Below are 15,249 nucleotides of genomic sequence, written 5' to 3'. Positions count from 1 at the left end.
CCGGGGCTCGGTCGCGCTTCTGGGTGGTGCTCCCGCTCCTTGCCTCCAGATTGTCTTTGTTTCTTTAACACAAATAAAAATGACTGAGCCTCGTATGTCGGGTGACAACAGGCCACATGGCCCAAGGCTGGCAAGTGTCGGGGTCCAGGCTTCCAGGCGGGATGCCCACAGCAGGTCACTTAGGGGGCAGGCTGTGGGGACCTGGCAGCAGGAGCCGCCCTGTCTGGCACCCACTCCCTGTGGCTCTGTGCTGCTGAGACCTGGGCTGGGAAGGGCTTGCCAAGGGTGGTGGTGCAGGAGGAGCGCCCGCCTGCAGTGGCCTGCCACCTGCACCCTTCCAGCTGCTGACGGGGGGAGGAGGCCAGCGGGCAGGGCTGACCCTGGTGTGGCCTCGCTGCCCACTCACCGTGGCAGTCGGCATGGTCACGGTGCCCAGGAGACTGGTGCTGGCACAGGCGGCTCAGCAGCAGGCGGTAGTGCATCAGCCGCTGGGTGGGCTTCAGCAGGAACGCGTTGAGAGGCAGGTAGCAGACCTTCTGGAGCTCAAACTCTTTGTACAGCAGCTCCAGCTTCCTGCAGTGCTTGGTGGCCTTGTCCAGTTCAGTCAGGACCTCATCGTGCCTTTGGAAGTAGCTGGTGAGTTCCTGTGGAGGTACAGAGGGCAGTGTGCAGTGGAGGACCACAGGGCCTTTGCACGGCTGGCATCCTGATGGCCATGTCTCGCGTTCCACTTGAACCTGCTGCTGCACAGTGCCTTGCCACACCCACGCCCACTGACTGCCACTTCCTGTGGCCAATGGAGGACGGCAGGCTGCACTCGCCTCACAGGGCACAGCAGGTGAGTGCCAGCCAGGATCAGGAAGCCCTGCTCAGGAGCCCCCTCCAGGTGGGATCAAGGGGCCAGGCAGCAATCTTCCTCCGGCACCGAGATGCAGCCAGGGGCCTTCAGCACTGAGCTGCATCCCAGCCCCGGTGAGCCGCCTCAGCTCCAGCAGCTGGGGTCACAGACCACGCCTGGCCTGCTGCTTGGCGCGAAGGGTGGAACCCAGGGCTCCACATGAGCTGCACCCCAGGCCTTCATCTTGAGACAGGGCTCACTAAGTTGCCAGGCCTCTGATCCTCCCGCCTCAGCTTCCTGCCACCCCTGCCCAGCAGAGCTGGCGTTTCCATGGCACGTCAGCGCACACGCAGATTCTGAGCATTACAGACTGGCCAGTCCCTGCCTTCTAGAAGGTTCTAATGAAAATAAAGACAACCTCAGTGGAGGGAAGAATGGGATCAAAGACCTGTGCATGTTTCACTCTAGGTCGGCGTGAGTGCTCCTGCTGTAGGTGAGGCTTGCCAGTCCCCAGGAACCCCTGAGTGGACACTTCTGGGGGAGAAGCCACTTGAAGGGATCCTCTTCTCAAGAGTTGTCCCAGAAGGCGGCTCTTTTGAGCTGTGGACTGGGCCCCACTTGAGGAGGCAGGTCAGGGGACAGTATCTGAGGGGCCACTTGAGGAGGCAGGTCAGGGGACAGCATTTGAGGGGCCACTTGAGGAGGCAGGTCAGGGGACAGCATCTGGGAGGCCACTTGAGGAGGCAGGTCAGGGGACAGCATCTGGGAGGCCACTTGAGGAGGCAGGTCAGGGGACAGCATCTGGGAGGCCACTTGAGGAGGCAGGTCAGGGGACAGTATCTGAGGGGCCACTTGAGGAGGCAGGTCAGGGGACAGTATCTGGGAGGCCACTTGAGGAGGCAGGTCAGGGGACAGTATATGAGGGGCCACTTGAGGAGGCAGGTCAGGGGACAGCATCTGGGAGGCCCTTCTGGGCCTGCCTGAGGACGTGGGGTGGCTCAGCAGGGAATGGCCGTGTCCTGGTCCCACAGTGCTGTGGGACAGCTGGGGTCCCCAGAGGCCTGCCTACCTTCAACTGGCGCATGGCCCTGAGCAGGATGTCCCCAATGCGCTGGTGGTCACCTGGTGTGTGGGTGCTGGAGGGGTCCTCCCTGGAGGACAGAGGCAGAGGGTCAACAGTCAGAAGGCTGCATGGCGGCCAGAGGCTGGGAGGTGGAGGGCCTCGGCCTGGCAGAGGCTGTGGCGCTTGCCTGGAGCTCTCTGGATAGTGGGGCAGGAGAGAAGGGCTTGTCCCCCACCCCAGGTTTCAAACACACTGACCCTCATGGTTCTGGGAACAAGCCTGTGGGGAGTCTCTGATCAGTGGCAGGGACTGGGGCATGGGCCACGGGGTCCAGGCCTCAGGACGCCAGGTCACCCCTGCAGGGCCATAGCTGGAACCAAGGGTGTGCAGGGCCCAGGATACGGGCGTTGGGGACAGGGTGCCAGGCATGCAGCACGGGTACCAGAGTGCCAGCCTCTGCTCCACCTCCCGCAGGAAGCCTCTGTGGAACTCGTAGACGGGATCGATGCTGGAGAAGAGCAGGGTCATCAGGGCTGTGGGCATGGCGCCCTCCTTGACCACGGCGCTGCGGAACCACTGTGGGAGGAGGCGGAGGCGGGGCTGAGAGGCCACACCCGAGGACCAGACCACAGGACGCCCAGCGGGGCACCCCAGCTGCTGCCCACGCTGGCCTGCGGTGCTCAGCCCTCCTGTCTACTGACCATCAACAAAGCGATTCTGGGTCAGAGTTTCAGATGGACACAGTCCCCAGACGCAGGTCCACGGTTTGGATGTGACTCAACTTTCTCGGTCCTGGAGACGGAGCCCAGAGCCCCCCACACGCCAGGCGAGTGCCCCAGCCCGCGACCACCCCAGACCCACTCGTAATCCCAGAGACCTTGGAAGTTGCAGCAGGCAAGCACGTTGGAGCCCAGCCTCGGCAGCCCAGCGGCCCTCTCTCAAACAGCGGAAGGCTCGAGGCAGCTCAGAGGCAGAGCACCCTGGGTTCCAGCCCCAGCACCAAAGAGAAAAGAGGTTCTGTGAGGGACAGGGCCATGCTAAGTTGCCAAGACCAGCCTCTGGAGTCACCGGGACTCAGGTGTGGCCACCACCCAGTGACGTGTCTGAAAGCACACACGCAGGTCCCGTGACTGTCAAGGGTCTCTTGCAGGGTGGAGCCTCTGTGTTTGAAGCTAAGACATCAGGAAGACCACGGTGGCCAGGACTGGGCACCATACCACAGTGAGGACCTCCAAATCCTTGAGGTAGGTTCGCTCCGTGGCCAGGATCTCCTTGGCTATGAAGTAGGCCGCGTCTTCTGGAAAGCACTGCAAGAACAGAGGCACCGTGAGCTTGTGTGCGCCAGGCACGGCCCTTTGAGGGGCGGCACACAGGCCTTCTGCGCCAGCTCCTATCCTGGGGTTTGGCCCTGATTCCTGAAGGGAATCACTTCCAAGTGTCACAGGCAGGGTTCAGTCCAGGTGAGGGGTCCCCCACACGGGCCTCATCCATGTTGCTCTCTTGGAGGAAAGAATTGCTGTTGAAAGGCCAGTGAGCTCCCCAGCTGGGCCTTACCGCTGGTCTGTGGCAAACCGTTGCTCACATACCACAGCCCGCAGCGTGGCTGGCCACAGAGCCACGAGCGTGTGAATGCAGGACGTATGTGTGAGACGGAACGGCCCCGGACTGGCCACAGCACGTATCTCAACTCCAGACACACTGAGCTGACCCAGCCCAGCCTCTTCTCCCAGCGAGCCATGGACTGGCCAGACGCCCAGGCCTGGGCCTACTCCGCATTCCTGACAAACACTCGCCTCACGCTGGCCTTGCGTCTGCCATGTCCGTCCTCAAGGCCTCCCCAAGCCTGACAGCTCCTGCTGGCCCTGCCCAGTGCCTGTCCTCATGGCCCCTCCTGGCCACAGCTGCCTAGGGCAGGCGGCACCCTTTACCACACCAACGTCCACGCAGCACTGCCCACTCCAAGCGGCACCTGGGCTGCACCCTCAGGTCCCAGCCCTGCAGGAGTTGGCGAGCCCCGGGAGCAGACAGGCAAGAAAGGCACCAGGGAGACCAGCCGCCCAGCAGGGGTGGCAGGAATGGATGGTCCCCAGCTGAGGAGCAGGCCCGAGTGGGCAGGAGGGGAGAGGCGAGGGCTTGTGGGGAGGCAGGCCATCGGCCTTCTAGGTGGGCTGGGTCTCTGGGGAAGGTGCTTAGGACCCAGGATGTGAGCAGAGCAGCCCAGCAGGGAGCAGCTGTGGGGGCCTCTGCACCAGCCCAGTGAGGTGGCCAAGCCCAGGTGGCATGCACACAGGCCTTGGCCTAAGGCGAGGAGAGACCAGAGACCAGCAGAGGGAGGGCAGGGTGGCCTCACAGCAGGAGGTGTGTGCAGCACAGCCTGGGGCCTCCAGACAGGCTGGCGTGGAGGCTGGTGCTGGGACCAGGCCTCCTCTGTGTGCCTGTAGCTCAAGGCAGGCTGTAACATGGCTGGGTCCCCGGAGGCCACCTCAGGTGTGCTGGGGCCTGACTTCTGCCCAAGGAGGGCAGCTCCCTGGGAATGGGAGACATACGGCCCTCAGAGCTGGGCCCTGCTGACCTCTCCTTTCAGCTTCTCCCAGGTGTGGACTCAGTCCCTGCCATTTTGCCTTGGAGGCCCCAGCCGCTCCCAGGGAACTGGCCCTCCTCCCCCGTGGGCGGCTCAGTCACCTTCTCGCCTCCTGGTTTTTGTGCTATTAAACTTGACTTATCCAAATGCAAGTCCCGCAGACTATCAAGGGTCTGACCTGCACCTGGCTGGCCACACCCAAGCCTGCCTTCCCCACATGGCCAGGGACGCCTCACTGCGGAGGTCCTGTGTCAGGAAGGCTGCTCCTCGTTACCTACGTCTCCGCGCCCCAGCCTGGTCCTGGTCCTGGTCCCATATGGTCCGAGGAGAGCCACTGACGGACCTCTCTGAACAGTGCCGCTGCTGCAGGGCTGCTGCCCCTGTCCACCCTGGAGATCCCCTCGGGGGCAGAGAGCACCAGAGCCACCGTGGGTCCTGCGGAGCCCCAGGCCGGCTGCGTTCCCAGCCAAGGGCAGGAGGGCGCGGTCCCTGGAAGCATGGCTCCACAGAGGTGCTGGCCAGCGTCCAGCCCTGAGGGTCCCTTCTCACCAGTCTCCACCAGGGAGGGAGGCAGGGCCGGCACTGGAAGGCCTGGCCATCTCACTGCTGCTCACAGAGCCGAGCAGGCGATGCTCAGAGGCTGGGCCAGGCTCGGCTCTGGGACGTGTCTAGACCCGGTCCACAGAGGTGCTGGCCGCAGGAGGGTCACCACAGAGCCTGGGCCAGACTCCCCAGCCACGCACCTTGCTGGGTTGCTGACACTCAGGATCAGCAGAGCAGCCTGCGGGAGCAGCCCACTCGGGCCAGACTGCAGCTGCGGGCACACCTGAAAGCACCCACATGCCCCCCACATGCCCGTGATGGGCAGGACGGAGGACAGTGGTGAGGGAGGGTCGACATGCACTCGAGACAGGCCTTGTCATCGGAGACCCAGACATGTGGGAGGGCACACTGTTGTCCCTGTGGAGAGGGGCACACGGCAGGTCAGAGCCGAGGGCCTGCGTGCTGCAGAGGACTGTCCCCTGCGGTGGCCCTGTGCGAGGGGCTGCGACCATGGCTTCTCTCTTGGGGCCATGCCTGTGGTCCGACCTCTGGGGCGTGACCTGCCATCACCTTACAAATCTCCTAAAGAGTCTCTGTGACTAAGTGACAAGGCTGCTCCAACACAGATCTTCTCCAAGCTGTTCTTGTCTTCAAACCAAAGAGACAGTGAGATGGACATTGTTGTTGGTGACCAAAGTCGACCAGTAAGCTGTCTCCAAGGCAGCTAGCTGCAAAACACTAGCTGTCCACGGACGGCCAGTGACTCTGCAGCCCTCCCAGACAGCCCTGCCCTGTCCACATCCCCAGGACCAGTCCCAGGTACCGTGGCCAGCATGGGAAGGCATCTGGCCTGTGGTCTGACTGCGGAGGACCTCAGGGACCCCCCAGATCGGCTGTCTGAAGCTGGAGGCCGGCACTTGCATCCCAGACCTTTTATTTATTCATTTTTATTTTTATTTTTTGGTACCAGGGATTGAACCTCAGGGCACTGACCACTGAGCAACATCCTATTTTGCATTTTATTTAGAGACCGGGTCTCACTGAAATACTTAGCGCCTCACTATTGCTGAGGCTGGCTTTGAACTCATGATCCTCCTGCCTCAGGCTCCTGAGCGGGGCCTAGCCCTTCTGAATTTCATTTCCAGTCTCACTAGGTGCCCAGACGGGCTGGGCCTTGCAAGACCGCAGGCGTGCACCACAGTGCAGCCTCCGCTGTCCCAGCCACGGTGCCGAGGGCCAGAACATCCAGGGCCTGTTGTTTTAAGCTCACTTTTCTCCAAATCCTTCTGGTGTGCTCACCTGCAAAACGGCAGCCCTGGGTGGACACAAGAGAGTGGAGTCCACCCTGGGCCACTGACCATCCTCCCATGCCCATGAGTCAGGGACTCCTCTGCTCGCTCACTCTCTGCTGCAGACCCACTGTGTGCCCACTGCAGACACCACAGGGCATCATAGACACAGCCTGCCCACTGCACTGCCCACATGCCCTCCACCGAGGCAGGGTCCCCACCCACTAGCCTGCCCCACCACATGAGGGCTTCTCCCAGGACTCCACTGTGCAGGAGGCCAGTAGGGAGCAGGGGCAGGTGGACAGGTGGGAGGGCAGGGAGGGTGGGCAGAAGCTCCCAGGGCCCGGCCAGTCCCACACGCATCCTGCATCCAGCCGACAGCTCAACTGTGGGGCTGGTGCTGCTGTAGGGTGAGGGGCCCTGGGAGCCGCCTCCCTCCTTCTGGCCCCATGGCTGCCCGGACTCCAGCCCACAGCTCCCAGCCTACCTCTTGCCGTGGCTCTTCCTGGTCCTGTGTCCGGGCTCCGCCGGCCTCGCTGAGGGCAGGGCTCAGGAGTGGGCAGGAGCCCCTCTCCGCTGGGCTCAGAGCTGCCTGCAGCAGGGGCTTCGGGCTCAGGGGGCCCCTCTGGCTGAAGGGAGAAGGCCGAGCACTGTCCGCGGAGAGGCCTGGAAGGAATGGGGTGGGTGGGGAATGAAGCTGGATGGGCCTCGCACCACGGGGCCCGCTGGGCGTGTGGGGACGCCCATCTCGCAGTGAGGCAGAGCTGGGCAGAGGCCCAGGTCTCCCAGGCCAGCCGGCACCACTCCTTACTGACAGTCTAGGAGCAGCCCACTTGGGCCAGACCTCAGCTGCGGGCACACCTGAAAGCACCCCTGCCGTGGCCCCTGCCTGGGCCAATGCAGGACCACTAACCACTGTGCACAAAAGGAGTCTTGCACAGGCCGGGGGCACAATTCTGCCTCCCGGTTTCTGGGTTTTCATCAATGAGAACTTTGGGAACTATCCCACAGTAGGTGACTAGAACTCTCCACCCCTTAAAATGGTGCTTTTGAATAGAGAAGCTCAGCCTGAGCCCAGATCAGTCACTGTGAACTACAGACATTGCCTGTTTTAATTCTCAAAGGTTGGTTTTGAATATTTTCCTTAATAATGAGAAATTATTAAGTGCCAAATTTTAAAGATATCCTTTAAAAATTTTTTTTGGAGGGGTACTGGGGATTGAACCCTGGGGTGCTTAACCACTGAGCCACACCCCAGCCCTGTTTTGTATTTTATTTAGAGACAGGGTCTCGCTAAGTTGGTTCGGGCCTCAATCAGTTGCTGAGGCTGGCTTTGAACTCATGATCCTCCCCTCCTGAGCCGCTGGGATTACAGGCGTGGGCCACTAAGCAACTTAGTGAGATCTTGTCTCTGAATAAAATATAAAAAGGGCTGGGGAGGGGCTGGGGAGGTAGCTCAGTGGGTAGAGCGCCTGCCTTGCATGCATAAGGCCCTGGGTTCAATCCCCAGCACCGCCACCAAAAGAGGGCTGGGGTGTGCTCAGTGGCTCAAGGCCTGCGGGCTCAGTTCGATTCGCTGCAGGTGATGCAGACTCTGACTGGCCTCTGGGAGGACATGGCCTGGAGTTCTGGCTGGGGTGGCAACCAGGCTGCAGCCAGCAAGGAGAAGCATGGTCACCAAAGTAGAAAATACGATTCCGGATAAGCAACCCTTTGATGAAGAGCCTGTAAGAGAGGGGCCTGTGGAACGGAACGCTCGGGTGGAAGAGGCCACCTTGGGCTCTACGGAGGTTGAGTCATCGTTTGATGTGATCATCGTAAAGTCTGTTTCATAAAAGGTGTCAACTTGAAATTTAGGGTATGTATCAAAAGTCTCACAAAATGCCATCAAACATGTAAAAAAATAAGTTGTTTACAAACCTTATAAATCACACCTGCTTCAGATCACGCAAGCACAGACCCTAGGTGACCGACACTCCTATGGGGGACGCTGTCAACCAGCGGCAGTGGGAGGTGCCCTCAAACCCAGGTCTGCAGGCTGGAGGCACCACGCCTGGCAAGGAGGAGACAGGCACTAGGGACTGCGGTTTAGCAGCTACTCTCCAGAAGCAACAGGCAACAGCTGAGGCCAACCAGCCTCCACCCTCCTGGGCCCTGTGACAAGGCCCCTGGGAGAACCCTGCTCCTCACATGTGCACGCCCACATGTGTCTAAAGGCAGGCGTCTTAGGGATCTTTAAAATGCCGAATGTCATTTTAGCTGCCACAGAACTTGTTTAGCCTTAACTAACAAGGTGGAGCCACTGTTACGTATTTTTAAAACAGTCGGCCACATCCGGGCACTAAGAGCAGCTGGCGAGTGTTGTCTCAGCAGAGGGGGCTGCTGCAGAGTCTCGGGCATGACCCGGAGGACCCGCTGCGGCACAGGGGCCGTACTGTCCCAGGGCACTGCCAAGACTGAGTCTTCCCTCGCATGTGAGGAATGTTTTAACTCCCAAAACTCAGCCCCTGGAGTTGAGGTGCGGGGAGCAGCGGTGGCGTGCTGAGCGCTCTGCTTGCTGGGGCCTGTGGACTCGCTCTGCAGCTGCAGTCGCGCGGGCGGCCGGCTGGGAGGATGCCTGGGATTGACAGTGCGCCCGGCATCGTTTCTCTGTGGCTTTCCGACGCTGGCCCGAGGGTTCTGAGGTGCCGCTGGGGTGTTCCCATGCTCCTCCTCCAGGGCATCCTCGCGCTGTCTCACTGGAGCCGAGACGGAATGGGGAAGGGGCTGAGGGGCAGGGCTCGTCTCCACTGTGATAAGCTGTCCTTGAAAATGTGTGTCCAACAGCAGACGAGGAGTCGGCTCCCAATTGGCAGAATTCAAGGTCAAGCTGAAGGTTGATCAGTCTGGAATGGCAGATGGCTGAGCCCAGCGGGAAAGGCATCCAGTGGACAGAGCCCAAGGCGTCTCAGGGGCCTCTCTGGCTGCACAGTGGGCTGGGATGCGTGAGTCACTTTAAGTCAGAATCTGGATCCAACGTGAAGTTGAGGCAGCAGAGGGTTAAGAGGGGTCAGCGTCCGCTCATCTCTGCCTGTCTGCAGATGACGTGAGGACCTGCACGTGGCGCCTCTTCCCAGGGCCAGTGGTGGTCAGGCTGGGGGTGCAGAGCTGGGCCAGCAGAGTGGGCCCTCTCCTCACTGAGGAAACCACACACGGGAGTCTGCTGCTTCCTGTGCTCCACGCCACACGGCCTGCTGCTCTGACCCGCTGTCCTTGCCACCCCTCCCAGCACCCCAGACCGCCGAGCCTCCACCCTGCCCCCTCAGCTGCCCTGCTTGGTGACCACATCCCCCTGTAGGTGGGCCAGAAGGGCCATCAGGACTGGGGGCCACCTCCAAAGGCCACATCCACCTGCACTCTCCTCCCACGTCTCCTGGTCCATGTCTTCCTATGTGACAGCAAGGGTGTAGCTTGGGAGAACTCTGCCAAGTCCTGTCCTCCCCAGCTGCACAAGGAGAGGACATGCTGACCAATGGGGTGTCCAGATCCTCCCTGTGACGTCAAGCTGTGGGAGCCGCGAGAGCCGGGAGCAGCCAAGGCCCACCTTGCGCATGGCACTAGCAGAGAAGTGCCCACCAGCCGCTGTGGGGACTGTTCCACACTACCAAGTGACCTGCCGTGTGACGTCACCAGGCCTCATTACCTGAAGGGCAGCCCCCGTGACCAACCTGGGCCGGAAGGGAGCCCTAGGTCGCACAGCAGGGTCTCCCCTGGAGAAGCCAGCCCAGGGGAGAGAGCGGTCACGAGGGCCACCTCAGCCTCAGCTCCCTGACAGGGAGTGGCCGCCCTGGCCAGGAGGCAATGTACGATTGCTGGGGTCACCTTCACCTTTTCTATAAGTGGAGTCAAAATATCCACTTAAATTCTCTAATTTAGACTGTTCCTTCAAATAAATCTGGCACAAAAGGACAAAGACACAGAGGAAGGAGCCCAGCATAGGAGCCTGGGGCGGCCGGGCTCTGGGCCGTGCAGACCCTGTGGCCTGGCTGCGGGCTCCTGCGTCGGCAGGTGCTCAGGCAGCCATGCTCCTGTCCTAAGAGAAGTGCTCCTGGGGCTGCGTGCAGTGCAGGCAGACACTCGCCCAGCACGCAAGGCCGGTCCAGCCCAGCTCTGCAAACACAACGGAACAGCCGGAGCGAGAAGCAAGCGATGGCTTCCTTCTGGGGCTCTGAGGAGCCCCAGGGGCAAGGCAGGCCGGGAGAGTACGTCATCGCACCGGGGGCACCACTGAGGCCACTCGCGAAGCCAGGGCCTGTGTCTGGCAGGCATCACGCCACACTGGTTGCACTGCGAGGCCCAGTTGGGAATGCTCTGGGCAGCTGCTGGAGTTTGACCTGCCCAGCTCCTCGGAGCCCCACTCAGGGACACCCTCCCACCGGGAGCAGCAGGCACTGGGAGGTCAGCGGGAGCAGGTCACACGACGGGGTCTGAGCGCCCGCCAGTCCCCTCCCTGGGGGCAGTACTTGAGTTCTGCAGGCTGTGGCCTTGTGTCTGCCCCAGCCCCTCCCACGAGCGGCAGACCATGTGAGGCTCCGGGGGGCAGTGCGTCTCCGGTCCCAGTCACGGGCGCTCACTGACCACGCAGCCCCTTGGGTGCCAGATGCCTGGAGCCCCCAGGGGCAGCCGCCACTGCTGCAGGCGGGGAGAGCTGTGCACCTGGGGTGCAAGGGGCAGAAGGTGTGGATAGCTGCCCGCAGGCCCCAGAGACCACAGGACCAGAGCCGGGGCAGAGTGTGCCCTCGGGGACTGGCTCCCACGCCTGCCCCTGCACCGCACAGGGGCTCCAGCATGCTCTGTGTGGGACGCGCACCTCAGCGTGTCCATGGACCATGGGGGGCACCTGAGTGCGGGGTGGGGGCTCAGCAGACCACGGCTCCCTGTGCCCCCGCCATGCGGGCCCAGCCCACGCCGGGAAGAGCAGAAGACACTGAGACTGGGACAGGCAGCCTCGCTGGCTGGCCTCCAAGAGGGGCCATGCCTGACCTGGGCCAGGGAGCCCACGTGCCCCACAGCCGGGGGAGGGACAGTGTCAGGCTGTGGAGACTCACAGCCATGTTGAGACTGACTTGACACGGAGCGACCTTCAACTCACACAGGCCAAGACTGATAAGAGCGAAAGGAAGCTAGAAAGTCCATTTTAAAATCCACAGTAAACATTTCCTTATTTTATTGAATAAGCAGTAAAAATCCTCGATTAGTACATATCTTTGAATTTATAAATGGAGATTTCAACGGAAAACAAGTTCTATAAGGACCACGAACCAGGCCACAGGGCGTCTCTGCAGAGGGAACGCTGCCAAGTGCACGGGGTCCCAGCTCCTCCTCTCTGTCGGGAGTGCGAAGGCCTGGGGACAAGAGGCAGGGCCTCGTGGCTCCTGCAAGAAGGGAGGGTCTGCAGCCAGGCCAGCGCCTCAGTGAAGGCACAGCAGAGGCGGCTGTGGCCCCGAGAGCAAGCCAGCTCTGAGCGCGTCTTTGAGGACCTGGTGGCTCTGCCGAAGAGACTATACTGGCGATGGATTTTGTTTCTGGTGTTGTAGGAGCAGGGCGGACACACTGCGCGTCGGCTCAAGGCACATGAAGAGGCGTTTGAGGTCCCTGCCCCACACGGCCGCAGCTAGAGCACACAGGGGCCCTACGGCCAGCCCAGGGCTGCACAGCAGCGAGCAGATGTGCTGGACATCAGAGCACAGGGCACGGGCGTGGCCCTCAGCCCAGGGTGGGCGTGGGGAGGCAGCGGTGGGCCACGGGCTCCACACGGGGCCCCACTCAGGACAAAGTGGTGTCAGCTGCAGTAGGGGCCCGACGCACAGTGGGCTGTGAGGGATGCCCACCCCTGGGCTCTGGTGCTGTCAGCCCTGAGCGCGCGCGTTGGCTCACCCAGACCACCAACCGAGCCTGGGGACGGGGCACAGAAGGGGGCCTACACGGAGTGCCATCCCACCGCCGCAGGGAGCTCTGCGGTGGGGCTCAGGGGCAGGAGGGCCCTGCCTGCAGTGGGGACCCCAGGGGTCATGCCCCTCTCCGCATGGACACTGGGAGCTTCCAGCACAGCCCCTAGCAGGCGACTCTGTGGCTACCAAAAGGCCCACAAGCTGGGCATACCACACTGAGGGGCCGCTGGGTGCCCATGTGGAGGCGGCCAGCCGTGGGCACGGCCATCTTTTGCACAGGCGCAGCAGCAGTGCTGTGGCTCCACCTCCCGGGGAGACAGCAAGTGCAGCGGGAAGCTCTGTCCTGTGCTCCCGCCACGTGAAGGCCGGGCAGAGGGCGTGGGTGTGAGGGCAGGAGGTCACACAGCAGGGGACATGCAGGGGCCTGCCTTGCAGGGACGCTGCCGGGCACAGGTGTCCATCAGTGCCATGCATGCAGTGCCTGGGGCGCTGGGGACCGTCCTGGCCAGCACAGGGCCACGTCCACCAGCGGGGCAGTCCAGGCGGACCACAGCAGGACCACTGGCTTTCCCAAGGCATGGGGAGACCTAGAGTCAGGTGCAGCCTGGATGCCAACTGAATGGATCAAACACTAACGGGGTGCAGACGGCCCGGCTCGCCCAGCTCTGCAGACACGTGTGTCCTCAGGGGGTCTGGCATCCCTTCCAGAGGCAGGAGTGCTGCGGGGGTCCTGGGCACATCAGGGGTCGTCCTCGCCTTCTCTGTGCAGTCCTGGGAACCCCAGGGCCTGTGCGTGTGAGGCAAGGGCCCCACACTGAGCCGCACACCCCACCAAGGGTCTTCTCCAAGGTACTGTAGGAACGAAGCTCAAAGGAAGGGAAGCACGGCCGAGGGTCACCGTGCTGACCCAGGGGCACCAGGCCTCGCCGCACGCTGCCTCCTGCTTCTGTGCAACTGGGAAACTTCCTGCCTAGAGACTGCCTGCAGAAAATGGTCCTTAAGAGAAGACAGGCAGACCACGAGGGCTGCACAGCAGGCTGGCTCAAGCGCCCACGTCTGACCTGCCGTAGGCACCAGGGCAAGCTCCTCGGGAAGAGGAGGAAGAGAACTGTGTCCCATCAGCACCAGCGGGTGCATTCGTCAGGCAAAGGGTGAAGAGGAGTGAACATCAAGGTTCAGGAACAAATCCTGAAGGTCATCTTCTGAGTTCTTCCCAGGGCACAAACCCACCATGCCCGGTCCCAGGAGCTCATCACAGACCTGCGCTATTCACATGGAAGCCACACCCTGCCTCAGCAGTGTTCAGGAAGACAGCTGGCCAGAGGGGACAGTAGGCCGGAAGCACACATGCAAGCACCAGCCACGTGGCCTGGGAGAGCAGGCTGCCAGGCTGTGTCCATGGAAGCTCTCAGACAGGAAGCACATGCTGCCTGCTACAGCCTGCCCAGCACCACCAGGACAGCAGGACTGACTCGCCTGAGACCCTGATAGTGTGGAGACCTGCAAAGCACCTGCACAATGTGGCAGATCCGCCCAGGGAGAGGACTGGGCGCCCACGTGGGGAACAGATCCGCCCAGGCAGAGGACTGGGCGCCCACGTGGGGAAGGATGTTGAAAGTCTCTGCGGAACTTTGGAAGAAACGAAGGAACTTTAAACACTGCCAGGTAAGATCAGAAAGGAGACCACCACCAAAAACCCTGGGCACAACACACAGACTGCACTTGACAAGAGCAGCCCTGTCTGTGGGCTGGCCCTGGGGTGTGCCACTGTGGGGCGTCTCAAGTCCCCAGTGTCACAGTGGTGTGGACTGGGGAGCCTCCCCAGCAGCCAGCAGGGCCGCCTAGGCCCACTGCCTTGAGGCATCTGTGGCTGGCGTCATGGCCCCGCTGCCCTTGGAGAGCAGCAGGGTCCAAGCGCTCGCACATCTGGCACTTCCCGACCATCACTTACTTTTGTTTGTTTCGGTGCTGGGTTGGGACCCAGGGCCTCACAAGGCTGGCAAGCTCCCCACGGGGGCCCAGTCCAGCTTGTCCCACCTGTCCTCATCAGTCTACCCTGCCAACGGCCAGCCAGGAGCAGGGCCTCTCAGCACCAGCCTGCCCCACGGCCTCAGACCACGTGGGTCTGGCTGCTGCTGCAGCCACATCATCTGTTATGCCCCAGCGAAGAAAAACAGAGAAGAGTTGACGCTACAGAGGACATTTTAAGTCAGTGTCCCTGCAAGCCTCCACCCAACCACAGCTGTCTCTGGGTCAAGTGGAAGATGACACAGTCTCAGGACACCCCAAGGTCAGGGTTCTGCAGAGGCCTTCTGAAGAGACTCGTGCAATGCCTGGAAAATCAGACACAGCCTCCACCCTCACCACTTATGGGTGCACGTGCCCCGGGGCACACGCAGGTGTGGCGCACAGTCCATTCCAGCCCGCAGGATCACAACTGTGCAAGATTCAGAACCTGCAGCACAAGCTTCACTTGTGTCAAAGCACATGTCCCAAACCCAAAGCCATGGAGGCTGACCTATGTGCTTGCCTTTTTAAACGGGGTGCACAGCTTTTAACATCATTGCAAGTGAAAGTTGGGATTCCCTCACATTCAAAAAGTACAATAAATCAGGAATTAGGGGGGAAAAAACGGGGTATCTAACCTGAAATCAATCACGTCCCACTTCTAAACCCAATGATTCTGAGCTCTAACCACAGGGATGGGGAGACGGGTCTCCCTGTAAAGGGGTTAAAGAGGCCCAGATGGGTTTTCATCCATCTGCTCTCCTGGAGTCAAGCTCTTCACACTGTCCTGCACCTCAGAAGGGACTCTCTCTCCCCGGGTCTGTGCAAAAGGGTTGCTGAAGAACAGGCTCATGTCCAGGGGGGCCTCTGCCCCAGAGGCCCACGAGCTCGAGTCTGTGCTGCTGGAGTCCTCAGCCGCAGTGGGCGGGTAACTGAGCTGCTCTAACTGGTCGATGATGTCAGAGAACTGGAAGGCCGAGCTGGACTCGGAGCGGACT

General features: G+C 61.5%; 1 protein-coding gene and 1 long non-coding RNA gene across 9 annotated transcripts in view; one reads left to right on the top strand and one right to left on the bottom strand.

The window, feature by feature from the left end:
* FARP2 (FERM, ARH/RhoGEF and pleckstrin domain protein 2) overlaps positions 1 to 15,249 on the bottom strand; it is a 104,497-nt gene that overhangs the window by 10,090 nt on the left and 79,158 nt on the right. For all 8 annotated transcript variants that reach the window (XR_013762825.1, XM_079133665.1, XM_079133663.1 and 5 more), the window contains 5 exons: positions 6,802 to 6,980; positions 3,119 to 3,208; positions 2,344 to 2,477; positions 1,908 to 1,989; positions 407 to 644 (listed from right to left, as the gene is read on the bottom strand). Coding sequence is in view for 7 of the 8 variants with exons in the window: in XM_079133665.1 (XP_078989791.1) it covers positions 407 to 644; positions 1,908 to 1,989; positions 2,344 to 2,477; positions 3,119 to 3,208; positions 6,802 to 6,980 (723 nt within the window). In the remaining variant the exon portion in view is untranslated. The remainder of the gene's footprint in view (positions 1 to 406; positions 645 to 1,907; positions 1,990 to 2,343; positions 2,478 to 3,118; positions 3,209 to 6,801; positions 6,981 to 15,249) is intronic.
* LOC306657560 lies at positions 979 to 1,832 on the top strand. Its single transcript, XR_013762830.1, has 3 exons — positions 979 to 1,468; positions 1,703 to 1,741; positions 1,781 to 1,832. It is a non-coding gene; the product is annotated as an uncharacterized lncRNA (long non-coding RNA).

Source organism: Sciurus vulgaris, assembly GCF_902686455.1.
Source record: "Sciurus vulgaris genome assembly, chromosome: 3".
Lineage (NCBI taxonomy): Eukaryota > Metazoa > Chordata > Mammalia > Rodentia > Sciuridae > Sciurus > Sciurus vulgaris.
Note: the sequence above shows the minus strand (reverse complement) of the source record. Positions and strands in the feature narration are given on the sequence as shown.